Source organism: Parasteatoda tepidariorum, chromosome 7 (assembly GCF_982258835.1).
Source record: "Parasteatoda tepidariorum strain Cologne lab strain chromosome 7, Ptep-v5.0, whole genome shotgun sequence".
NCBI classification, from domain to species: domain Eukaryota; kingdom Metazoa; phylum Arthropoda; class Arachnida; order Araneae; family Theridiidae; genus Parasteatoda; species Parasteatoda tepidariorum.
Window position 1 is genome coordinate 18,707,397 of NC_141761.1, and position 27,816 is coordinate 18,735,212.

Below are 27,816 nucleotides of genomic sequence, written 5' to 3' on the forward strand. Positions count from 1 at the left end.
ATTAATTCATCATTTATTTACTACTATTATTATTCTTATTAAATTATACTATAATTATTTAATTATAATAATAGTATAATTTAATAAAATTATATTAGAATTTAATAATTAATACTATTATTAAATTCGCTATCCATAGAAAAAAAATGGTAACGAAATAAGACTAAGTTCGATTGTTCGAATAAGCATATTCCTGTCCTTATGTTAAAGATGCTGAATAAAAAGTTTGAAATTGCAATTAAAGCGAACATTAAGAAAATACTTTTCCACCATAAAAAAAAAAAAAACAGAAATTTTTTTTTCTTTACTTATGCAGATATAATTATTAGGTCTATGATCGTTTTCATTTCTGTGAGAATTTGACTAAAGTCTATGTTTTTGTTAAAATGTATGTAAAAATGTTGAAAATTTTTACAGCAATAAATTTAGCTTTTCTGTCTTGAAATAGTGTCTAAATTTTCATTGTAATATATATTTTTATTCTACATCTTTTAATTCTAAGAATATCTTATTTTATTAATTTGATTTTAAAAATAATTTGATTGCTAACGTCACACTATAATAGCTGTTGACCACGGTCCGGATATCATGCTTGGTAATGTTCTGAAGACAATCCTTACTTATCCTAAAAATAAGTATCGAGTTATTACGATTTGTTGTTGGTGTTGTTGTTAATTTACATCGCACTAGAGCTGCACAATGGGCTATTGGCGTCGGTCTGGGAAACATCCCGGAGGATGATCCGAAGACATGCCATCACAATTTTGATCCTCTGCGGAGGGGATGGCACCCCCGCTTCGGTAGCCCGACGACCTGTGCGCGAAGTCGAGCACTTTACGGTAGCACAGTTTAACTAGGACCACACCCTCGGTCCCTACGCAGACTCATCCAAGTGGTCACCCACCCGCAGCCAGTGATGCTTGACTTCGGTGATCTGCTGGGAACCGTGTCTTAACGATCAGTCCACTGCGGGACTTATTACGATTTAGATATAGAAAAGTAGATTTTGATACATCAACCGTTCTCGATTAAACGCTTCTCAACTACCTATAATTTAATTTTAAAAACGAACTTCTTTTAGTGCAATTGGAACAATACACAGCAATAAAGAATTTTACTTTAGTATAAAAAGTAAATAATAGCATTTTTCTAATTAATAATAAAAATATTTAGATTAAATCTCTAAAATAGTTTCAGAATTACGCAAGACACTATCAACGAAATGAACCAGACCCGTGCTTAGAGCCGCCGAGGTTCTTAATCCGGCCCAGGTTCTAGCTGAACTTTCGATGACGTATGCTGTTTAACTCACAAATTAACCAATCAGTCAGGGGTTAGCTCTCGCTTCAAGCTGACGTTTTCAGGGTTCATACAGAGATCAGAAGAAGAAATCCAAGGAGTATCCAAGGAGTCCAAAATTTTAAGGACTTATCATCAAAAATTTAAAAACTTTGTGTAAAAGATAGTTTGTTTTTTTTAATTAAAAAGCAGTTATTATAAGGAACTTGCAAAAATGTATATTCTGCATTTTTTTCAGCCCTTTTGAAATAAATTTAAACTTTGTCAAACTTCGTCAAGAAAAATAAATGAAGTTATCCCTTTTACACATAAATACATTTTCCAGTTTCAAATATTTTAATAAATCTTGTTAAAGTACAGATGTTAAGGATTGACATAAAAACCTACCAATCTTATATTTTTAAATTTGAATACATAAGAAAATCAAAGGCATTTTATACAAAAAAAAAACAAACAAACAAAAAAATCACAGCAAATTATTAATTAGGTATGCTTGTAACATGTAAAATTACTTGCTGTTATTTTTCTTCTTCTAAGTCTTGCAATTCAATTTTTATCCTTTTAAAGTTTTTCTTAAACTATCAGATTTTAACAGCTAAGTCATATCCAGTGGTGCAAGTAGCAAAACATGGTTTTGGGAGAAAAAAAAAAATAAATATTTTTGGAGCAGCGAAACGAAGATTTGGAGCCTATTTAATAAAAAGAATTAAAATAAGAATTTTTAATTTTGTTCATTATTAACATATATTATTTTTTTCAAGGGCCCTGCATTAACGAATTAAATTTCTATTTGGTATTTTCCAATGCTGTTAAATATTCTGATATCCTCGACTTAGCCTCAGATAAGTGGATCTATCCGCTTTGTATAATCGACATGTCTTTATTATTTAACCCATGTGTAATATTTTTTTCAGCTGTGGCTAAGAGATCCTGAGAAGCCTTAAAATTTTTTCGCAAATCAATTTCAGCAGCTTTCAATCTGCTTTCCTCAGTTTCAGTTTTTACAACCTCTAATCAAGCAGAATAATTTTTAAATGCTGCACGAGCCAATTAATCATATCTTTGTCAACTTTAAAGTTATTTAAACCCCCTATTTTGTTGATATGTGACATAACTTGTCTCAAACCATTAATACTATGCAAATTTAAACTTGCCCTATTGTCAAGCCTTAACTCAATTATTTTTATCATCATTAAATTAAATGAATAGAGGGGAGATGGAAATTTTGAGGTTATGAAGCTTTGTGATTCTTGACTGCTCTGAGGGTCAACATGAAAATATGTTCTTAGTGAATGGTCCCCAAGTTAATTCCAAGATCATGGGTTCTAATCTATAAATAGAATAGCGCAAGAAGGCCATTAGCTTGCCATTGACGAAGTCGATAGCACTTCAATAACTATGAAATTAACAAGAGAAATAAAATTTTCTTTTGCTATTAAAATTTGGCAATGTTTAGTTGGTCCCCGAAAATTCAAGAGAAGTTTCGGTTCTATTTCAGAGAGTGGAAAAAGAAGCCTGAAATTGAAAATAACTTGCAAAATGAAGCAGAGTTGCACATGAGAGTGCAAGAATCCTTCCCACTGAATCCAGAGCAACCCACAATGGCAGTAGTTTGGTTGCTGCAAAATTGTGACTTCGTGATACCCAGGGGGAAAATATCCTTTTTGGCGCAATTTAAGCAAACTATTTCAATTTGGAACATGTAGGAGCAGGTTTCCACAATTGGCGCAGCACTTGCACCACTGCATCATTTAGTTTCCTAACTTGGACAGCAAATTCATCAGTAAGTTTATCTATGCAACGCAATAATCTAAGGAGTTTCTAAGGACTAATTTGGAAATCTAAGTAGTTCCAAGTACTCCTTGGAGACTTTTTTTTTATTTCCAAGGAGTCTGTACGCACCCTGCGTTTTGTAACGCCGACCTGTCCTGAGAAACCAGGCTTTTAAGAGCCTTTCACAACTCCGATTGCAGTGTTTCTCCAAAGGTATATGCACCACTTGAAAATCATCCAAATAAAAGCCTCATATGTAATGCTAAAGGATAGTTCTCGCCTGTTGACAATTAAAGCAAAACCCTCGTACCCAGAGATGGTGCACTAACAGTTCTGTCGGTAACTTTTTTGACCTCGTATGTTTTAACTGGATCATTCACTCCCTCCCTAAGTATTTTCAAAAGTTTAGTTTGACTGAGATCAGTTATAATCATCCTATACTTCTGCTACAAACGTATAAATGTGTTTACAAAATCTCGACATCACCGCCGATTGAGAACCTGATGGATGAAAATTGTTTTCCGGGAAAAAGCTCACCAATTAGGTTTTCATTCTCATTCAACGGTGATTAGGTTCCACAGTGGACAGATCACCGAAGTCAAGCATCACTTGCTGCAATCAGTGTGCAGGTGGGTGACTACTTGGATCAGTCTGCGTAGGGACCGAGGGTATGCGGTTTTGGTCCTCGTTAAACTGTTCGACTTCGCGTGCAGGTCGTCGGGCTACCGAAGCGGGAGTGCCATCCCCTCTGCGGAGGATCAAAATTGTGATGGCATGTCTTCGGATCATCCTCAGGGATGTTTCCCAGACCGTCGCCAATAGCCCATTGTGCACCTCTAGTGCGACATAAATGAACAAATCAAATCAACGGTGATCAGAAGTGTGTGTGAATCACGCATTTAATGAGAATCGACCAGGTAGATTGATCATAGTAGTCACTCACTCTCTCCCTAGCCTCTGCCAATGATGCTTTTTTTTTTTTTTTTAATTTAAACGACTTAAAACTCCTCATGCACCACAAAGTATAGCATGAGGCTTACAGTTGTAAGTAAAAAACAAAAGGAGAAAAATTTACAAATTTACATTAAAAAAAAAATTCCGCAAGGCCGCAAGACTTTCAATACTAATGTCTAAGCCAATGATGCTTGACGTCGAAAATCTATTGGAGATCATTATATCATTAAGAGGCTAGAAATTTACTGGATAAAACTGATAAGATATACTTTTCACGTTGAGGATATGATTTTTTAAAATTATTTCGCACAACTATTTTGCGTTACCAGATGTTTCAGAACCCTGTTTATTTGATAGAGTTTTAAAATATATTTTCAAAATATATGTCAAAAAAATGGATACAATTTTTTTACACAATTTAAAATTTAACTGCTTTGTCAAGATCTATCACGAACCCTAAGGAAAATAACATATTAAAGAAAAAAATCTGCTCGAATGGCAGAAGAAACTAACAAGAGGAGAAAAGAAATTCTTGTTTTGCTTTATCCTTAATTTAAAAATATTAATTTGTGATGATCCCTAAAATGAACTTTTTTTTAACAAGGAAGGTAAAAATAATTAATAATGATAATTACGGATAACTACCAGTTTTTAAACAAACCTATATACTATAATCACTATAAAAGCGGCACTTTTCGAATGCACTTGAAACGGATATGCAAAAATTCCTGGCACTTGAACTTAAAAACTCCCTCAGATTTCAATTTTACCTTATGTTCTGCATCAGGTTTCGTACCAAACAAAATCTTGAGAATTGTGCAAAAAGTTTTTCAAAGGAATAGTCATATAAAATTACAACCAAGATTTATCAATTTTTGGAGCACATTATGCTACTGAATTTCAAAATTAAATGTACTATACGTGTAAGCTGAACAAAAATTTCTAATTAAAAACCATGCAATTTAGATCCATTTTGTAAGATTTTAAACTATAAATAACATTTACATTCAAATAATATAGTAAAAATATTCTAACATTGCTTCTATGGGTAATGAAATAGTTCTATTTCATTTAACATCATAAGGCTTATTATTACTATAGGCTGGCCTGCTTGTGGTATGTGAAACTTGAACTTTGATGAATAACTTATTGTCATTTGGAAAAAAAATTTCAAGAATTTTTTGACAAATGCAATTAAACAATTCACAGTAAAGGATTAGAAACAATAGTAAACTTGACCGTTAGCAAATAAAATACATAAATAAAATAAACAAATAAAAGATAAAAATAATATGATTCATAAAATTGAAATGCTTTGCATGGGCGGGCCATACAGAAAAAATGAACGAAAATAAGGGGAGAACATTTTTAAATTGGAAACCTATGACCTAAAGACTCAAAAAGACACGGTTAGATAATGTTATAAAGATCTAACCATAATGAAAATTACACCTAAAAACAGAAACATTTGGAATCACATTGTTTGGCAAGTCATGGCCCACTGTAGATTCTAATGCAGTAAAAGAAGGAAAAGGCTGATTATGCAATTTATACATAAATTGCCCTCTTTTTTTTCTTGAAACAATTTTGATAAATTGTAAGAATTTAACAAATATACATCTGAATTGTGAAGAATTAAAAAATAGAACAAATAAACAAAAGTACAAGCTTTGGTTTTAATGATAATAAACACTTTTAAAGGTGTAGTCACTTAAGTTATATATATAAAATAAAACTTTAATTTTCAATAATTATCAGGCAGTTACAGTTTTTTTTACTTCATATCGTTTATTCATGATCGCAATCCTCGAATACGCCATCTGGGGAGAAGACCAGTTCCATGTCTTCACCCTCCCGTCTTCTAAGAAGTTGTATAGGAATGTACTTCGATATTTTCCCCTTTCTTAAAATATGCACACACAAAAATGGAGCATATAATTCAATTTAGATTTATTATATTTATCAAATAAGAATTACACTCACTTTTCTTACACGATAATAGTAAAGAAATTGAAATAAATAAAAATACTTATACATAAATATATTATATCTTAAGAAATCAGATCATTTACTGTTGCAAAGATAAAATGACATACTGCAGTTAAGGCAAAAAAAAGCAATAAACTTGAAATTTTATTTTAACAATAAGAAAGATTAAGATATATTTTTGACAACACATTAGTTATATACTGCATTAAACTACAATAAGAAGGATAAATATTGAAACTATAACAAAATGAGGAATTATTAAATTATATATAAATATTAAATTAATACATATGTCATGTCTAAACTTAACATAAAATAGTAGTTTTATAAAAGAGAATAAATAAATGAATGGGGAAAAAAACAACAAGAACAGATAAATTATATATGAAACATTTTGAGTTGAGAAAAGAATTGAACGTTTATGAAAAGTGAAATAGACATTTTCAAACTTAATTTAGAGTATTTTCAGTACAAGTGATATCAACAAAATAAATGATAGTTTACACAGATACTGGTAAAATAGCAACAAAATTTGATCAAACGATAACAGCAGCACTAAAATAAATGTGCTAACTTTTAAAATAATAAAGAACCCTTTATTATGAGGTGTTCCTATTTCTCTCTCAGAATTTTTTAAAACTAAACTCAGTGGCACGACAGTCGATAGAGAGCCAAGACCTACTGTGTCCATCTCAGTTTTCTTGACCTTTGGTCTCTGGGGTGCAAGAGCAGACGTTCCGGTTGGGTGGTCAGCCCAATGCGGGACCCCTAGTGTTTAGTTCCCAAGCATACTTGGTATTCATTTTATTGATCCACTGAAGGGATGAGTCAACCTTGCTCTGCCCTAGGATCGAAACAAGGAAATGTGGCATGACAGAGCGAAGCGCTACCACCCAGTCACCTGGCGCCCCCAAATTTTTAAGGAAGAAAAAAAGTAGAATTGTAACAAAAAATAAATACACTAAATGTTTAAAAAAAATTTTATATTCTGTCATAGAATAATTTTGTACATTTCTATAAAAATTTCAGAAGAAAAAAAGAAAAACTAGTAAACTACAAGTTTTTTTAAATAAAAAACAAGAAATGTTTTATGCCAAGAAGTAAATATTATAAGGTTGAGTTTGCTAACTTTTAGAAATTTATTTCAAACATTTAATTATACTTTTATGTAGTTAGTGTATGTAACCTTATGTAATTATATCTCTTATGTATTTACCACTTTCATAAAATTTGGATATAATAATATTGTATGTATGTGTGTGATACAAATGTATTTTAAAAACACATTAATATTTTAAAATAGACAATCTTTACAAAAATATTCAATATTACTAATGCACTAACAAAGAATACTAAAATAGATTTCTGTAAAAAATTCTAAGTACAACTATAATTAACAGTTAAACACTCCATTGTTCCGATAAAATTCTTGTCATTCAACATTAAACTCTTGATAAACTACAGATATTTTAACCAGATAAAAGCAATATGTTATACAAAAATAATTTTCAACAAGCAAAATATAAGAAAAATAATTTATGTAAAAAGTTAATAGCAATGCCTCTTAAGATTTAAAACAATAAAATGTAGAGAAATAAATGCTAATGGAAGGAAAAAATGCAAATATGAGACAAATGTGTCACATGACATATATTTCTTCTTGAATATACGTCTGCTTTTTCATTAAAAACTTTTTGTTACTTAGGAAAACAATCATAACCACATCAATCAATTTTGTAAGTCCCTCCTAAAAAATATCACATAGATGAGATTCTCCTCCTTCTTAGAAAACTAGAAGTCTTTAAGAACAAGCATCAACATTCTTCTTTGCATATTTAGCTTTACCACTTTCACTTATAATGCAAACATGCTGAAACAAATGAATATATATAAATAAATAATGTTTTACGAAATAATAATAACAAAAAAATTTAAATAACTACTTTAGTAAAATTTAAGCAATTAAAAATAACCAATACTTATGTTTAACAATTTTTTTTTTATTTTTAAATAAATTATTTCAAGCTTATGAAAACATAAATAAGACAGACATTCTCTATTAAACACACACAATTCAGTTATGCATTTAAAATTTCTTTTATTACTTCAAACAATTTAGATAAATGGGTATCCAGCTAGAAAAGCCAAAATGTTTTAGTGTAATATAGAATCTAAGTAGTATGGATGTAAAATGAAAACAACACTGTCATGAGTAAATAAATTACATAATACATTGAAAAAAACTGTTAATTATGTTTTTCGTGAAATAATCAGACAAAAATTTCAATGCAAAAACGATTATTTTGCTAAGTTTTATTATTATCATTTTGTAAAAATTGTAGTTTTTGCATTATTTTTGTTAATGTCCAACAAAATTATTTTCCTAATAAAATAAAATACTATTTTTTAGAACAAACATTTTTTTTAAACTAAATTAAATTTATATCTTTTAATTAAGTAGAAGTTTAAAAACCAGGTTATCCATGAAGTTATAAACTGCTTTAGAAATATTTTTCTATATTCTATCTCATGTTCTATACCTAAAATTATCCACTAAAATCTACTAAAATTCTAAAAAAATCCTATTTTTTTAAAAGTTTTATTTCATGCCATTTATAAAGAATACAAAATTTAAACCTGTTTAACCATCAATTTTATTTTCTATGTAATTTAAAATAATTTGTCAAAAAATGAAAAAGATTTAAATAAATAAAATCATTACAAATGAAAGTATAATTTGTTTAAACTCTCAAGTTTAAATATTTAATAGCCTTAGTAATATTAATTTTTTCTCAAGATTTATTTATAGTATAGATTAGGGATGTACAACCTTTTTGAGAGAAAGGTCACACTCACAGCAGATTGATCAACAAAGTGAAACATGCCAAAGTATCTAGACAGACATGTTGACAGTAATTGTAGGTAGTAATTGTTAAATAAACATTATTGTTTCAGGCACTAAATTCTTTTTATCAGTTAACCTTGTAATATCTTTTCATAAAATGAAGTACTTTCAAATGTCTAAACTTAGAAACTGCAAAATTGATTACTTAAAAAAATACAACAGAATCAGTATCAATTTAACAAAAGAAAATTCAGATAAATTGAAATAATTAAAAACTATGGAAAAATTCAAGACTTTTTTATCACATTACATAATACAAAAGTCCATTTAAACATAAATTTTAATATATAGAAATTTGTTCATAGAATTATATTTAAACAAAAAATAAATATTCTAGTTATTAAAATAAATGCAAGTTAAATACTACTTTGATTTAAAGAAAGTTTATAGGGTTAAAAATGATTAAAATTAAAACAAAACCCTTTCAGCTCAAAATACGATTCGATATTTAGTAAGGAATATACTTCAACTTTAAAACATTTATTTAAATAAATTATAATAAAAAACTATTAAGATACTTGTTTACAACTCTTTATGGCCAATACTTCTTTAACATGATACTTACTAATTACAATTAATACACATATATAAACAATTATTTAAAATTTACCTTACTTTATGATATTTATCGTGATAATTTTTTTTTTTTTTACAGTTAAAATTTAATGATATACAAATCATTTCCAAGCATACAATCAAAAATAACATAAAATGGTTCACATAGGTAGAAAATGGTTAAAAAAATGTCTTATGGCTATCCTGCAACTTGCAAAATTTTCGAATATTGTGATAATTTGATTTATTTGATCATGTTGTAGCTTTTTCGAGCCATTGATCTTGTTTAGACTGCTTCTTAATTTTGAACATGCCAAATTCATTTTGGAAAACAATCTTTCGACAGAAGCTGTTGCTGTGAGCAATATTAAAACTTAGGGCAAATAATCAGTTTAGGAATTAGTCTCTGATGGTGCTATCCCTTTCCTGATTTTTAAATCACGTGATTATGAATACTGATGCGTTATTTTTAAATCGGGTGAAAATGAATCCTGATATGTGGTTTTTAAATAATGTGAATATGAATCGCGTCGTATGATTTTTTAAACGCCAAAATATGAATCGTGACACGTGGTTTTAAATCCCGTGAATGTTAAATACGAAATGTGAGGTACGATTTTTAGAGCATGTGAATAAGAATAACGATGTGTGACTTTTAAATTGCGAGAAGAATCAAAACGAATAATTTTTAAAACTCGTAAAACACGAATAAGAATTGGTTGGGTATGTATTGTTAAACTTACACCTGTTCATGGGACTAAAGAAATATGCACGTGTATTGAATTATTTTTCTGCAAAAGGGACCACGCTTAATATAAATTTACACATCTTTATTTTATAAATATATTTAGGTAATTTATTCTCGCAATTCATAATAATATCGTGCAAAAAATCGAAATTTTAAAAACCAAGCGGAAATGCATAGTAATAACTGCCTAAAAAAAGATCAAAAGTAATTTAGATTTGCGATGAAGTTTGCGCAAATAAAGCACTTCATAACTTTCAACATATTAAAAAAATCGTGATTTTAGAAACTACATAAAAATGGGTAGCAATTACTGAAAAGTCATTGGATTTACAACGAAATCAACACACACGAAGAGCATCAAAAGTGATAACTAAAATTCGAAATTCGTGTATCATAATAATGTTGTATTAAAATTATAGGGATTTTCAAAACTATGCATAAACCCTTAGCGTTAACCATCAAAAAACTGAATTGATTGAGATTGGGTACATCAAAAACTTAAATGTACAATTTCAAATTTCCAAGTATTTTTTTTTTCAAAAAAAAGAAAAAAAAAATTTTCCCTTTCTTTTTTACTTTGTTGGGGTTGCTGCCGCGGGTCGCATGTTGTGCACCCCTAGTATATATAAGGTCACATATAATTCAAATAATTCCTGAAATTTTCAAAATTGAATTTCAATTTGTCTTCAAATCTTATAAAAATTCTTTGAATTGAGAAAAAATTGATAAATCACATTAAATTTTAAAAGAAAAGCAAAAGTAGAAGAAATGTATTAACATTTGTACCAAAGGTTCCCAAATATATTCAAAAACCAAAAAAAAAACAAATCTCTCTCATGACTAAGACATCTAGAAACATGATCTTAAATTGAACATGGAAACACATAGAATGGAAGAAAAAATTAATGGTAGCAAAATTTTACAAAACTTTAAAAGAATTTTTATAATTCCAAAGTTCATTAATTTTGTATATGTTAACCCAATATAATGTTGCCTAAAATGAAATGTAAGTTTCATTGGCCTCCTGCTCTTATATTACAAATACTAGCTCTGTTGAAAAAGTAAACTGATTACAATATAAAGCTTGTGATGCAAGCTTTCTGGAGCATACTTTTATAATAAAGTATAGTTTAACGTTCTACTTTTTAATTATGATCATAGCACCTCTGACTCCGCCACACTCTCTAAGAGTAAGAGAGTGCAAATATTTAAAAAAATACTTTGAGACAAAATTATAAAAATGAATCTTACTGCAAATATGTTTATAGTTTAAAGGTCCTCAAATGGAAAAAATTTGAAAAATGATTGTTTAAAATAATCTCAATTGTGTGACTTAAAAGAGTGAATTTATATAGAAAATAACAATGCAGAAAAAGTAACGCTCAAATTATGATGAAATATGCCTTTTTTCATATATTGCTCTGTTACATCCATCGCTGGCCCGTGTGACCAATGATAATTTATGGTGTTTAAGCAGAGTTTAAGCAGAAATAAAATATTTAGCAAAATAATACAAATGTTAACACAAAACATTTAAAAGATACTAAAATTAGTATAGAAACTAAAATAGAATTAAAAACTTAAAATATTTAATAATACAAAAACAGAATATGCTTGCATTTTTTTTTTTTTTTTTTTTTTTTTTTTTTTTTTTTGCTGATAGGGAATGTTTACAATGAAACCAATCAATTTAATTAAAAAAAGTGCAAAAAAGAAAAGACTTACATTTAAATCTCTGAAGAACTCATTGTAGTCAAGTGCATAGCCAACAATAAATTTATTAGGAACTTCAAAACCAATATCTATAAAGGAAAAAAAAAAAAACAGAGCTTTTATTTTAAAGTTTATACAATTTTTGAAATTCTCAGAAAAAGTTGTCATTTAGTCAGTTCCCCCCTTCATCTTTATTTTCAAACTAACATTGACAAAGGTTTGGTTTTTATTAACGAAGATAATATTTATTCAATTTTATTATTTCTGTTTTGAAAGAATTTTAAAATTTGATGAAGTATGTGGGATTTTTTTATCAATCATAAACTGATAAGCTTCTTTAGGCAAATACGATTACTTTTAATACAAATGAAATTTGTTGAGATGAAGTTTAGGTATCTTCGCTAAAGAAGTCACTACCAATAAGTTATAAGCAAAGTAATGGAATAATTTATCAACTTAAAATTTTCATTACATAAATAGTACATATTGGATTCAATGAAAAATTACAAATGAAAGAATCTTTGAAAATAAATATTCAGAGCAACCCATCTAAGCGATAATTAATTGATAACCACCTTTTTAAAGGTGACATTTCTTCGAACTAACTGTTCCTCAGCATTGTTTTTAGATTGATAAGTTTCAAATTTATGAAAATTCTAATAGATAAAAGCATAACCGACACATAATTATTATATTTACTAAGCCATCACACAACACTTAATTCTATTCTCTCCATTCATTAAAAAAAATTCTGATGAATAATTTAGAAGCATGGCTCAATAATACATGGCCGCAAATTCTTTATGTACAATTATAAAACAAAATAAAAATTTTAAGTTAAGATGAAGGTTAATTAAATATGAGAGTTGATACTAACTTAGAATACAAAGTTCAGTTGTACACAATAGTTCTTTTAATTCAATCTCAGTATGGTACAGAGAAATTTATGTAAGTTGACAGTAAGCAGTGCATTGCTTCGGTGGTCAACTTATTGAAGGGGATGAGCTCCTGTTTAAATTTTTTAACATGACTAAAATTTTCCATTTAGAAAATATTTCATATATCCAAGAAATTAGATTAATCTTAGAATAAATTACAACTTATATCTTATAAATGAGATATTTCAAAGTTCCTTTTTTTTAAAACACAAAGCATAGTAATTATGGGACAAAGTACCACATTTTGAGGTAAGGAAGACAGAGTATATTACAGATGTAACTTTTCAGGCATCTCTTTGTATTCAGACAGCTAAACAATAAAGTGGTTTTAAAATATCTAATGCAATGGCAATTTAAATATCATTATTATAAATTTATAAGACCAAAGACAATCGTGTTAAAAAACTTATGGTTTTTAATATATTTTTACAAAAATAACAATTTTTAAAAAATGAATTAAGCAATTTAGGCAAATGGACCACATCATATTACAAATTTATTAGAGTCAATTACTTTATTAAAAAAACTTTAATTTTTATTAGAAAAGTTTGAAAAACAGATTCAAATGCTATGTCTATTTTCTTAAATAGCTATGTTCATTACCTTAAATGTGCATTTTGAGCTGTGTCCATTATCTTACACATTTTCAGCTATGTTCAGAATAAAAAGCTCAGGGACAATATTTATTTTAGCACTTTTTGTCAAATAATTATTTAGATTTATTTATTTGATCCAGTAACAGAATTTATGGGGTGAATCTGCATTACCATCTTTTTAAAACCAACTTTATAAGTGACCTCAACAATGTCAGACCTGAGATTATTACTGTAAAAATTCAGCTTAAAACAAACACGTAGCAAAATTTGCTAAGATAATATCCCAGGGTTGGGTTTTTGCCGTCAAAAACTGGTTTTTGACAGGACAGTGGTAAAAACCGTGTTTTTACCGGTAAAAACTGTCAAAAACCTACTGTTTCCTTTTATTTATGGCATATAGCGGACAATATATTATTTTCACATAATTGCCTTTATAAATTAATGTTGTAAATGATTGCTATTGATTTTGCAACTATATACACGTATTCTTATAGAAGGATATACATTCATACAGAAATATTGTAGTATACTTATTGAAAATAGTGATACTTACTTTTATCATTATAAGCTTGATTTACAAAGGATTCAAAATTTTGCACTTCTTAATTGTTAGAAATAAACAAACAAACAAAAAAGCTTGGATCTATTAATAAATTCAGGAACTAAAATGAAGAATTTAAATTTGGCATTTCTTAAATATTAGAAATAAGCTAAACAAAACTTTCAAAACTTCTAACTACTAACAAACTCTATGTCAAGAAATACTGCTATTTTGTCAAGTTAAAAGCTTTTATTCAGTTGAAAAAGCACATTAAACACTTAATTTCAAACAAAATTATATGTTCAGTAGTCGGGGTCACTGTGCCTAAGCATACGATAGCAAGTGACTAATTTTGCGAATTTTTCATTGCCCAGTCGATTTCTGAATTTAGTATGGATGAGTCCAAAATTCGAGAATAATGACGATTCAAAATCATTGAGGATAATGATAACAAAAGGTTAGTGCAATGCCAGGAAACTCTAAAAGGATTTCCCAGGCTTTTTCATGTTTCATTTCTGTGTAAAATATTGAAAACAAAAATGATAAGAAAAGTTTATTTTATGAGGCTTTCTTTTTATGTGTACATGTGTTTCTCAAAGCAAGATTTTATGAATGAAAGTAATCAATCTTGACATTCTTCAGTAATGTAATATGCCCAACAAAATGCTTGGAAATGTTGAAAATTTTGATTAGTATCCTAATATTTTACTTCAAATAGTATGTTTTGATATAATCATATTGGGAAAATGCAGGAATCTGTTCTTAAATATCTTTTAGCAACTTTGTTTTAAATTTTATTGCCAAAAAAAATGAATTTTAAATTATAAGCAGTTAAACTCAAATAAAAATACAGTTTTATCCAAACTATGGGTTTTTGACAGTTTTTGACAGAGGGGTTTTTGACATGACGGTAAAAACCATGGTAATAACTGGTAAAAACCGTCATGTGTCAAAAACTTGCCAACCCTGTAATATCCCCATACAAAAAACTTTATGTTGTTTAAATTTAAATTGAAATTTAAACAATACTGAAAAAAATTTAAATGAATCCCTAATACAGTTTCCACCTGTAGCAGAGCCTGTATAATTAAGTAAGAGAAAAAAATTCTTCACTTTGTGCTGAAATGCACTTACTGTGTTCAGAAATGTTCCGTTCAACTTAAAAAGGGTTTAGACTAGCATTCAATAACACTCTTAGACAAATTTGACTTATTTTTAAGGACAACATATTATATTATTAATCCTCTTCTTGATAATAGATGACTGATGGTTTACTGAATTAAAAAACCTATTGTTTGGATGCGAGATTTGTAAACCATGAGAATACAAACATAAAAGCAAAGATGAGAGAGCTAATGAAGATAGTTATTATTAAAAGAGATAAAAGAAAACATAAAAACAACCTAGCAAAAATATTTGTAACAGTAAAAAAATATATTATTTATATTAGCAATTTCTCAATGCCATTAAAAAATACCAATAACTCTTAAAATGTAAAACTTGGCCAATGACTTAATATAATACAATTTCAATTGCTTTTTCAATTTCTAAATAAATGTTTGAATTTAAAATGCATATAATGTAATCTTTTTGCTTAATTCAATTGACAACCAATCAAAGCACAGATATTCAAGATGCTTGTGACTAAAGAAAGCAATGAATGAGGCAAATTTTTTTACAACTTGCAAGATTTATTTTGAAACAGGGTGCGTAACCAAATCTTTGAATCAAAAACAAGCACTTTTTAAAAACTTTTCAAGCACTTTACAAAAATTTTCAAGCACTCAAAAAATTCATATTGAATCAATGATATTATTGAAAAACAAAACCTTTTTATGAACAGTTTTAGCATTAAAAAAAACTCAAAAAGAAACGGACGTAAATCAAAACAATCAGTACTTTCCCACATCACCGAGAGAATTCAACTTGACTCTGAACTCAGAACAAATGTACCCTTACCCCCTACATCAAAAAAGTGTTAGAAGTAAAATAAAATAAACAAGAATAAAATTATAAATTAAAAAGAAAAACATTTAATAAGGATCTGACTCTATCCGAATTGGAGCACTCAGGTTTCAGTTTCGAGTGTGCGCGCATGCGCAAGTCATAACTTGGGTATGACATGAAGTCCGCGTGAATGATTACGTAGCAAACATCCCATTTTTCGTGAAATGCAGAGGATCCGCCAGATATCACTGAAGGAAGAAAAAAATTGTTCGTGAAAAAAAAAGCACTTTTTAAAAACGCCAGCTGAAAAAAAGCTTTTAAAAACGAAATCTCCCAAAAAGCACCTTTAAGTACTTTTTACAAACGCTACGCACCCTGTGAAACGTACATTTAGATTTAAAGAAGAAAAAGTTTAAAAAAAAAAAAAAAGATTTTTCCAATTCAAACGCAAAATGAATTGAAAGTTCAATTTGCGACTCACATGACAAGGAAAGAAATATGAGTACCAATAATAAAAACTAATCCTTAGTGTGGAACGTTTTGTCGATCAGCAAGTTCAAAATCAATGATCAACTGACGTTACTCGTCAGACACATAGCAAGGCTGTGTTTACTTTTGAGCTTCTGTTCATACCTAATCCAGTAATTGAACGCTGGCTAGTCATGGGTTGAAGCGGTCACAATGTGCGTAATCAGCAGGAAATTAGCAAACATTTTCCTGCGATATTAGTTACAAGTATGTAATTTACATATATCACACAAGTGATTGCTAGAAGAAATCTGAATATTTTTTTTCAATACGTAGACTTATTGTTAATTTTTTTCTCATCAACATATAAGGGAATATATATATATATATATATATATATATATATATATATATATATATATATATATATATATATATATATATATATATATATATATATATATATAGAAAGAACAATTACATATTCCCCCTTTTTTGCACCTTCTTCATGGCATAAAAAAAAGTAACTGCCAAAAAATTTATTGCAAAAAATGATAGAATATCGTGTCCAATTGTGAATACTCAGGTGTGTGCTTAAATTTGGACAGCAATAACTGAAAAAAAGAAAGGAAAAAAAAACCATAAAGAAGTCTGTATTTAAATGTGTTTTATTTTCCTTTTACTATGTAAATCAAGCATACATTTTTGTTTATAAGTGTTGTACTGAGTTTTCTCTTGTCAATCTTAGTATTAAGATAATTAACTAAAAATGTGGATAGAAAAACTAGATTATAAGAAATATGTACTTAAGTTTTTGTCTGCATAAAAAGATACAAAGGAAGTAAATAAAAAAGAAACATAGATATTTACAGAAAATAAAAATCGATAGAAACTTACAGTCGGGTTTATATCCCTTACTTTTGGGGGTTCGTTTAACAAAGAGACTGAAAAATAAAAAACATATCTATTAGACGCTAACAAAATATATATAAAATATATAAATAGCATTATATTATCAACAATAAAAAGGATATAATAAATAACAGATAATACAATCAAAGGTATTTACAATATCAATAATAAATTGATTGTAATCATTATTTTCAGTGCAAGGGTCTGTCTAGGTTTTTCTGAGAGGTACTTACTTTGTGAAAATGTAGACATAATTTGTGAAAAATTAAAAATTATATTAAAAAACCAACACAAAAATATGGATTTATTGTTTCTTAAGGGATATAAAAATAAAATTTCAAGACAAAGTATTCTGTGAAACTACCGTTTTTCCTAAAATTGAATTTGTGAAACTGCCGTTTTTCCTAAATTTGAATTTGTAAAGGTACTGCCAAATGGTAGTAAATTCTGCCTGGACAGACCCCTGCAGTAGTAATAATTATTATTTATAATTATTTTCAGTAATTAAATTTATTAATTTCAGTAATTATTGCAATAAATAATTTCAGTTACTTTTAAAAAAAACATTTATGTAAAGACATGATGTAAAAGTTAAAAAATTTTAACATTATTGATTACACAAGTATATGAATAAATTCAATCGGCATATTTAGTGCTAGAAAATAATAAACTAATTATGCAACAATTTGATGATCAACTTTTATTGGTTAAAGTGGACACATAAATTGTAAACTGATAAAGGTTACCAATTTTATACTGAGCTTTAAAGCACTGTAAACAATACTTATATTTAATTTAGAATTTTATCAAAAGATTTTCCTAGTTCACTGTTAATTTTGTTTACAGTGAACAATAACGCTAACAAAGTTTCAAATTATCAGGTAATAAAGGACAAATTAAAATAACAATCAAGATAAATAAATGAAATAAAACTCATTATTTAGAAAGAAAAATGAAAAGCGTTATTGAGCAGGACATTTTATATATTTTCACTTCCATAGTTAACTAAATAATATAATTTGTGGTATATAAAAGATTTTGGTTGTTAGAAGGTATATTGCAGAATATTAGTCATTTAAAGCCTAGTAAATTAGTTTAGAACTTTACGAATAAGGAATCGTTTCAATGTAGATGACTAACTAAAGTCTTGCAAAATTTTCTTACCTAACAACTTTGACTGTCCTTGGTTCAAACTGATCTAACAAAGTTAATAGATTTTTCATAGTTGTACCAGTGTCAATAATATCTTCCACAATCAGTAAGTTCTGAAATTAAGGTAAGCATAACTTGTTAAATATTTACATAAATATTATAATATAACAGTGCAAAATTAAAGCAACATATTTATCTTTAAATGTTAAGAATGAAAAGGGAAAAAACAGGTACATCTACACTGAAATGCCAGAGTAAAAATTTCATGAACATAAATTTTTATTATAACCACCATGTTTTTACTTTTTAACAGTTTTAACAGTCATTTCACAAAAGAAAAAAAAAAAAAAAAACATTTTCATTAATTAAAAAAATTATAAAAAATATTGTGAAGAAAAGCTATGATGCTAATTTAGTAGAAGAAATCAAGAATAAGAAATGGAGATACTCAATAAATAAAATTCCAAACTCCCCTAGATCCACTGCAGTGGCGGCGTTCCGTCTAGAGACTGGACATGACTGCCTTGTTAAACATCTATACAGAATTAGTATATTTGGCAGTCCTATGTGCTCTTTGTGCAGTAAGAACTTTGAGATCGACAAAGATCATTTGCTCAGTTGTTCATTAAATGAAGAAGATTTATTCAGTCGATATTGGCGAGCTAGGGAGTTGATGCAATTGGTATCCAGCGACTGATTCTCGTTCATGTTTAAGTGGTTCACGTTTTGCTAGTATTTATTGTTCTTGTTATTATATTGTTCTTGTTTGGTTATTATATTGTTCAATGGTTCAGTTTTTGTTTTATATGCTCCAATCTCATGCATCTTCGATGCATGTGGGCCAATGATGTAAAATCAAGTGCTTTTGCAATTAAAAAAAAAAAAAAAAATTTCAAAAAACGCTATTTAACATAGTTTTTAGTGTAAGGATAATTATTAGCTACAATAAATAGGAATAATTTATAAATAAACTTACATGCAAAATTACAAGCGATAAATCATTTTCTTGAATTATTTTGAAATTAAACTCTTTTTGTTTTGACAATTAAAAGTCTAAATGTAAAAAACGTGAATTTTGGTTCAGAAAATATTAAATAACTTTAAATAAAAATGCGTTGAATTGCGATTTATCCAATCCATTATTTGTTTAATTGAAAATAAAAATACAATAATAATAATAATCAAGCTATAAAATAAAAATGCTGTACAATCCTCTCATTTTATAATATGAATTTTCCCTTAAGCATGCAATTACAAAAAAATAGTGTGGTAGCGCTCTGTATTTCAAGTTCATTTTTCAATTTTGTATAAATAAGACTGAAATTTGAAACTATTCTTTCGATTGATGCTGAGCAGTACAGAGTAGAATGTAAATGTACTAAAACTATTATAGTATCATAAAATAACATTTAATTAGGAAATTTATTCTAATAACTCTACTAAATATCGATAGTAATTAACTTAAACCCCTTGTTTCGATTAATTAAAAAAATTATTAACTCATTTAAACAAACATTTATATTTTTTGTAAGTTATAATACGATCACTAAGCTGGGAATATATTATAGTCATGATTTATTGGAAACACTCATGTACATATTTTGTAAGAAATATTAATTTGTAAGAAGTTACGCAGGACATCACTGAAAAAAAGAGGTAATTAAAACAATATTCTTTTCTTTAGATTGTTGAATTAAAATTTATGAGAATGATAATTTTTTAAATGGTGATATTGTTTAGATTGAAATTTTCCTAGAAATTTTAGCATTTTTTTTAAGTACGGTAACCTTAAAATATTTTTTGAAAATAAAGTTTATATAAGAAAAAAATTCATCTAATTTTACACAATTCTCGAATAAACAGGCATACATGTTATAAAATAATAAAAATACATTGAAATAGTAATAATTTGCTTAATTAAATTTAAGGTCCTGCTTACAAACTTATGCAATTCACATTTATAAATACACAAATTGACATATTTTTTTATTTAACAAGGAAAAATTTTGCAAAATGCCATATTTTCAAAAAAAATTTTGTAGGTACTTTTTTAGACCAAACATTTTACCAGAGCTGCTTGAATTTCCCCCAAAACCTTGTTCACGCTATAAGACATATTCAGCTCCCCGGCATTAGTTAAGGATATAACGAATATCTGGCAACTATTCAGCTCTTTCACCGAATATTTGGTGGGCCAAATGTTTGGCAAAGCATTATTTGGAAAAATATTTTTTGACTCTCCTTTTTCTTGGGGGGGGGGGGGGATTTCATAGATCCAAATAAGAATAATTAAAAAAACATATTTTTACTACACATTATTAGAAATAGTTTTTACACATATTTGTTAAGTTCTAAAACTTGCTAATTTATGTTCTGAGAGATACATGGAAAAGCGAAATTTGACAAATTGAAACTAGTTTACTTTATACTGAAAGCTGTAATGTAAAGTTGCTTTTTTCTTTCTTTTTTTGAATTATATTCAGGCTCATTCATTCAATTTCATTGTTTTTTCAACACTTTTCATTATAAAAATTTGAGAACTTTTTCCCTTCATTTTTGCTTTTCTGTTTTAACTAAAGCGAAGCATGTTTACACAGCATTTCTATTGGGCACTTCATTCTCTTACTGTCACTTCTTTGTACTACAGTAAGACAGATAACTAGTGGCATAAAAAAACTGATTCTTAAAGTCAAAGTTTTATTTCAGAACTAAGAACAAATTTTTTTCTGCTTCTACTTTGATTTTTTTTAATAAAATTTTCTTTTTATCAGCATTTTTATTAAAGATCATTTCTAATGAACATTATTTTTTTATGGTCACTTTTTTCTAAAAATACAGCGATGTGATTTTTAGCGTCAAATCTTTTATTTAAAATTAAAAATGATTTTTGTTTCGATCCAGTTTTTTCTTCTTCAAAAAACATGTTTTTAGACGTTTTTACCATGATGTGGCAATTAAGAGGGTTTCTATTAGAGTTTAATCTTAACTTCTCCTTGAAAATTTGGTAATTGGAAACTACAATCTTTAGCTTTACAATTTTCTTTCAAAAAAAGATTTTTATTTTTTCTATTTTGCTTTTATATATAATCTTAAACAGTTTTATGATAGCACTCCATTTCGAAATATTTTTTTCTAGAAAATATTTTTAGCATTAAAGTTTTGTTTTAAGAACTAAGAGGATTTTTTTTTAACTTAACAAATTCAGTTTTTTTAAATAGCTGTTAGTCACTTTTTTAACCTTAAATAATTCTAATTATTTTAAACATTTCCGTTAATTTTTTCCCCCCTTTTACCAATAATACAGCTAAGTTTTGATTATTTTTCAATAATGAACTAATTTCCATATTCTGCGTTTTTTTTTTTGGCTGAATATCGAATCACTATTCGTTACATCGCTAATATAAGCAATAACAAATATTGAGAATCAATATATATATATAAGTTAAGGCAATTATTGGCAACCACTTTAATTTTACTTAATCTAAAAAATCTACCTAAATTGAGACATAAAAGAATTAAAATCAATATTTAGATTGATAATAAAGATCTTTAAGTATTAAGAGTATCAAGTTTTTAGAAAAACCAAATAATAGTTTCAATGATTTGAGCTATATTCTTTTATGTGTGATATAAAATATAAATAATAATTATAGTATATAAGGCAAACATTGTACATGATTTAATATCTAATAAAATATGCCCAAAGACAAAAAAGAAATTTGCCTCAACTTTCGACATGCCATGTCAAAAACCCAATTGTGCATTCAACCCATTGTTCCTTATTTTATCCATGGCTTTATTGTTTTTTTTTTTTTTTTTAAATTGAACAGAATATTGAATTTAACTATACAACACCTAAAATGAGCTATATTGCCCTCTTTTGTAAACAACATTACGAAATTTAGAGCAATTTACTTATAAGTACATTTTTATTGTAAATTTAGAATCAAATTCGAACCAACATTTAAAGATAAGATTTAATTACGATGGCATTATTACCTGTTTAATTTCTCAAAATACATTATAATAAATTAAAACACAGCCCACAAAGAAAAAATCTGCAAATAAAACTGCTAACAACACAATAATCACTGTGATGAGGCCAAACAAAAGTGTGATTCTTGCACTATTGGTAGGAAAGTGGGAGGCATAAAGCAAAAATATTAAGTTTAGATGAAAAAGTCTATGCTTTCTAAAATTAAAGCTTTAAAATGAGGTAAGGTATTATTTAAGTATTCCATTTAATTATTAAAAAATACATAAAAAACAGAAATAAACTTTAAATAAGAGTAGCAATTATTACTTGTCATTGCACATTTTGGTCCTTTCCTAAGTTAACTGAAATGATATTTTTAATATTTTAAGTTTAATGCAGCATGCTATCTTAAGTTTATTGACATATAAACTATTTATAATTCCTCCCTGTTGTTATAGACAAAAATTAATGAAATTTTTCCTGATAAAAAAAATTTCAAATAGCTCAAGGTACCATATTTGAACAATAATATCTATTATACAGAGAAGTATTTATTTGAAAGTTACAAAAATATAATTCATACCCTTCCTTTGAGTGTGGCAAGGTTATCAATTCCCATTATTTTTAGTTTTCCAGAAGTAGATTCATTCTGAAAAATATAGAACATATTCATGTTTTTTTAAAGTTTACTGATTAAATAACAATACAGATTAATTATATATTAACAGAAAAGTAATTTCATTAAAAATGTATTTTATTACAAATATTTAGTCACATATATCATCACTTTTACTGTTATCAGTTTTTCCTAGCTTATAAAATATATTTAATTTCATACAGTTTACTGATTAAATAACAATTCAGATTAAATATATATTAACAGAAAAGTAGGAAGGAAGTTTGAGAAAACAGGAAGTTTGAGACTATATAAGATGAGTCCTATGCCACCTTCTTTTGCTTGAAAATCTAATTAGAATTTAAAAGATTTTAAATTTTTAGTGATCAGGAATTACCCCTGGTCTTGATCATTTCTGGGGTAATTTCGATCACCAGTTTTTATTGTAAAGGGGCTGCTTAAAAATAATTATATGATGGTAATTAACAAATAAGACATCAAGATCAAACAAATAAAACAAAAAGATATGTTTAAGCAGCTAATAAAATGATTTATTTAAAAGCAAAAAGAAAGATTAACACTTCAAATTTTCCAAAACTCTTTGCATCGTGCCATACATTTTAGGCAATAAGACAACTCATTCTCATGTTCTGCTGAAATATAAGAGTTCTCTTATGGGTTACTTTTGCTGGATTTTTTAACTTCATTAAGGAAAAGTGTAAAGTTATATACTTGTAAAGTTAAGTAATATATGTCAACACCTCTGGCAGCAGCTCTCACACTGAAATTTTCATTTTCAATCATTTAAAGAAATTCACTAATTTTGCTTTCTAGAAGCTTAGTATCCTTTTTAGGCTTATAATTTCTCACCATATTTATACTAGGCTAATTTATAAACTTAAAAATTATTCTAACAATTATACTAGGCTAATTTACAAACTTAAGAATTATTCTAACAATGTACACACATAAAATTAAGATAGAAGCAAGGTAAGACAAACCAGAAATGGACAAATCAGAATAGTCTTGTATACAGTTAAAAACAAATTTTGCGATGATAGCTAAAATATATTTTATAGTTGTTCCACTTAATAAATATGAACTGTTATTTAAGAAAAGACAATTAGCTATTTATTAACTATTTTACATACTATTTATAAGAAGAAATGACAATGATCAGGAATTATCCCAGTGATCAATAATTACCCCATCTGTAGGGGGCAACATTTGATATAGTTTCCTATAATCAATTATAATGTTTACAGTAGATGTGAAACAATTAAAAAAAAGCTTTCACTACTTTTATATCAAAGAAAAAGAAAGTAACTCAAAATATTTATTATTAAGAGAAGGGGGATCTTTGCAGAAATGTTCACATTTTGAAACCTATCTTTGAAATGGAAAATACAGAAAGCAGTTTAAAAGATGCTTATTTTGTTAGATTAAACAAAAAACTATTATTAAGTAAATGTAGTTATACTTTAGTGAAGTGTACAAGCATTCTTGTCCATGTCTCAAATTTAAAACATACAATTTTTTTTTTAAATAAAACTTAGGTGATCATTATTTACCCTAGAAACAGAGTGATTGTGAATTACTCTGGATCACCCTAATTAAATTAATCAGTTATTAGTTTTTATCACTTTTTTTGATTTATTAGTTTTTATCACTAGTTATTAGTTTTTATCACTACATTCATCGACCGGTTAAGAGCTCAATAGTCCGACCATTCATCGTCACGACTAAATCAAATATCAAAATCTATATTTAATTATAAGCTGCTTAATTTCTCTAACCACAAACTTTTTTTGGTTATATTCAATTGTCATGGTCGTTTTTGGCAGGGTTGGGTTTTTGGTCAAAAACTGGTTTTTGACATGACAGTGGTAAAAACCGTGTTTTTACCGGTAAAAACTGTCAAAAACCTACTGTTTTCTTTAATTTATAGTATGTAGCAAACAAATATTATTTTCACATAATTGCCTTTGTAAATGAATGTTGTAAATGATTGCTATTGATTTTGCAGCTATATATTCTATATATACTTATAGAAGGGTATACATTCATATAGAAATATTGTAATATACTTACTGAAAATAGTGACACTTACTTTATCATTATAGCTTGATTTGCAAAGGATTCAAAATTTTACACTTCTTAATTGTTAGAAATAAACAAACAAACAAAAAAGCTTGGAACTATTAATAAATTCAAGAACTAAAAAGAATTTAAAATTTGGCATTTCTTAAATATTAGAAATAAGCTAAACAAAACTTTCAAAACTTGCAACTACTAACAAGCTCTAAGTCAAGAATGACTTGACATTCTTCAGTAATGTAATATGCCAAGCAAAATGATGCTTTTAAATGTTGAAAATTTTGTTTAGTATCCTAATATTTTACTTCAAATAGTATGTTTTGATATAATCATGTTGGGAAAATGCAAAAATCTGTTCTTAAATATCTTTTAACAACTTTTTTTCTAATTTTATTGCCCAAAAATGAATTAATTTTAAATTATAAACAGTTAACTCAAATAAAAATACTGTTTTACCAAAACTATGGTTTTTTGACAGTTTTTGACATGACGGTAAAAACCATGGTATAAACCGGTAAAAACTGTCATGTGTCAAAAACTTGCCAACCCTGGTTTTTGGTGATTAAGCTGCAGCCAGATTATTTAAGATTTGATATTAATAACGCACAGATGGCTTCATATTTTACTATAATATCTATCGATAACTTGCTCCGTTGTTTCCCGTATCGATGTCCGTTAACAACTATTCAGGCAACGGTAATTTAAAATTCTTTGGCATTAAGACTGATATAATTATATAAAAATGGATATCTTAATCCCTATAAAGGGAGATGCTATTTATTATTTTGTTTTGTTGATATGGCCATAATTACTTCACTTTAAAAATACTCAGTAATAAATTAAGTCCTCATTTTAAAATCTCTGGAATAATACATTTTTACTACTAACACAATGTAAAACAGAAAATTCCCCTACTACAATCATGCCTCTCTTAAACTGGACATATAATGCCTCAAACAGAAATTTAAAAAAAAAAAATATCTATTGATCTGGGGACCTATAACTAAAAGATTTGAAACTTCGTAAACTGATAAATTGAAATATTTTTGAAGTTAGTTTAAATATTTTTTAATTAGTATGAGCAGAGTAAAGATATTAAAGTTTAAGAGAACATTACAATTAACTAGTAAGTCCTTACAGAATTATGATTGATACATTCAACTACATATTTAATCTATCTGCATTGTGCAGTTTATTTTCAACTGTATAAATTGAGCAAAAAGTTACAAAGAAGTCATTAAGCTGCAATTACTTACTTCATAGCTTTTTATTCGAATGAAATCTACAGAAATGGGCCCAGTTCGGTCATTGACATTCCTTACATATTGCTTTATTTTGTCCAATAAATCAGCAAAAAATTTATATCCTCCTTTAAGCACACAAAGTGCAGTAAAAGGTTGGTCATCAAAATCTCGAGCTATGTCTCGGGCAAGTCTTTCAATTCTAAAACATCATTGAATGAAAATTTACTTATAAAACAAATTATGAAAATAAATAAGGAATAAAAACATATTTTCAGTTTCATGGAGACATTTTAGTTAGAGCTTAATACAGGATTTCTACAAAGTACCTATTTAATTTTCAATAGACCTACCCATTCCAAATTTTCTAAGTCGGCAATAGTAAACTTCCCAAAATCATAATCAATCATTTGCTCAATAATTCATTTTCATAGATAGAGAATGACATTAGTTAAGGCTCTTTCTCATTTAACATTACTTAGAACTTTAAATCTCAATAAATTCCAGAAAACTAGCAACAAAAAAAAAACTAACAGACCATGCAATGGAAACAGAATCCTGATGAATATTAATATCAAACAGATAAATCTTTTTCTATTGAAGCTAAAATGTTCTATAATTTCAGTTCTTAAACCTGAAAATCAAATGTTTCAAAATCTTTCAATAAGCTATTAGATAGCAATTATGGTAAACGTTTGCTCTATTTTTGACATTTTAATTTGTCCTAATCATTCAGACTAAGAAATATATACTAAAAACAAGACATTTTTCATTTCTTTAATTATCAACTATATCAGAGTAATAATTTTTGTTCTTCCAAATTAAATTGAATCGTTTTACTTCCATTTCAGAAATTAAAAAAAAAAAAAACATATTTTACCTATCTAAAATTAAACCACAAGGAACAAGCACACGATCTAAATCTGAAATATAATGACGAGGAACACAAAAAGAGTCTAAAGGGTATCCATCATCTTCGTCTGTAATCTAGAACAAATTGAAAAGACAAAACATAATATTATAACTAAATTTAATTTGTTATATAAAAATAAGTATCTACACTTAAACTAAAAGAGAAGTACCAGTTAAGAAAACAATTGTTATTAAAAAGAAAGACTTACAATTATATATTTACACGGGAGCATTTTGAAAGTTTAATATTTTTTCTTACAGAACAATTTATATCTTTTTACTCCTAACTAGCAGAATCGAAGAATGAAACCGTTTTACCCGGCCTGCCGTAAATTGTAAACAAATTTTATTTCTGCCACTCAATGCTATATTGCCAATTTCACAATTCTAAATTTCAAGCTGTTACGTAACAAAACCTGGTGGTCACATACGTAAAGCGAACATGCGATAATGAAGGGATACGTTAATTTCTCATTCAATGGAG

General features: G+C 27.5%; 1 protein-coding gene across 1 annotated transcript; it reads right to left on the minus strand.

Annotated features, from left to right (window-relative positions):
* Positions 1-6,150: 6,150 nt before the first annotated feature.
* Positions 6,151-27,728, minus strand: LOC107440600 (hypoxanthine-guanine phosphoribosyltransferase). Its single transcript, XM_087167440.1, has 8 exons — positions 27,542-27,728; positions 27,301-27,407; positions 26,436-26,622; positions 23,050-23,115; positions 18,503-18,603; positions 17,324-17,370; positions 11,949-12,025; positions 6,151-7,885 (listed from the first exon to the last, which is right to left on the minus strand). Exons 1-8 carry the CDS (start codon positions 27,563-27,565, stop codon positions 7,817-7,819), a joined length of 678 nt encoding a protein of 225 aa, XP_087023566.1. The 5' UTR covers positions 27,566-27,728; the 3' UTR covers positions 6,151-7,816.
* Positions 27,729-27,816: the final 88 nt, after the last annotated feature.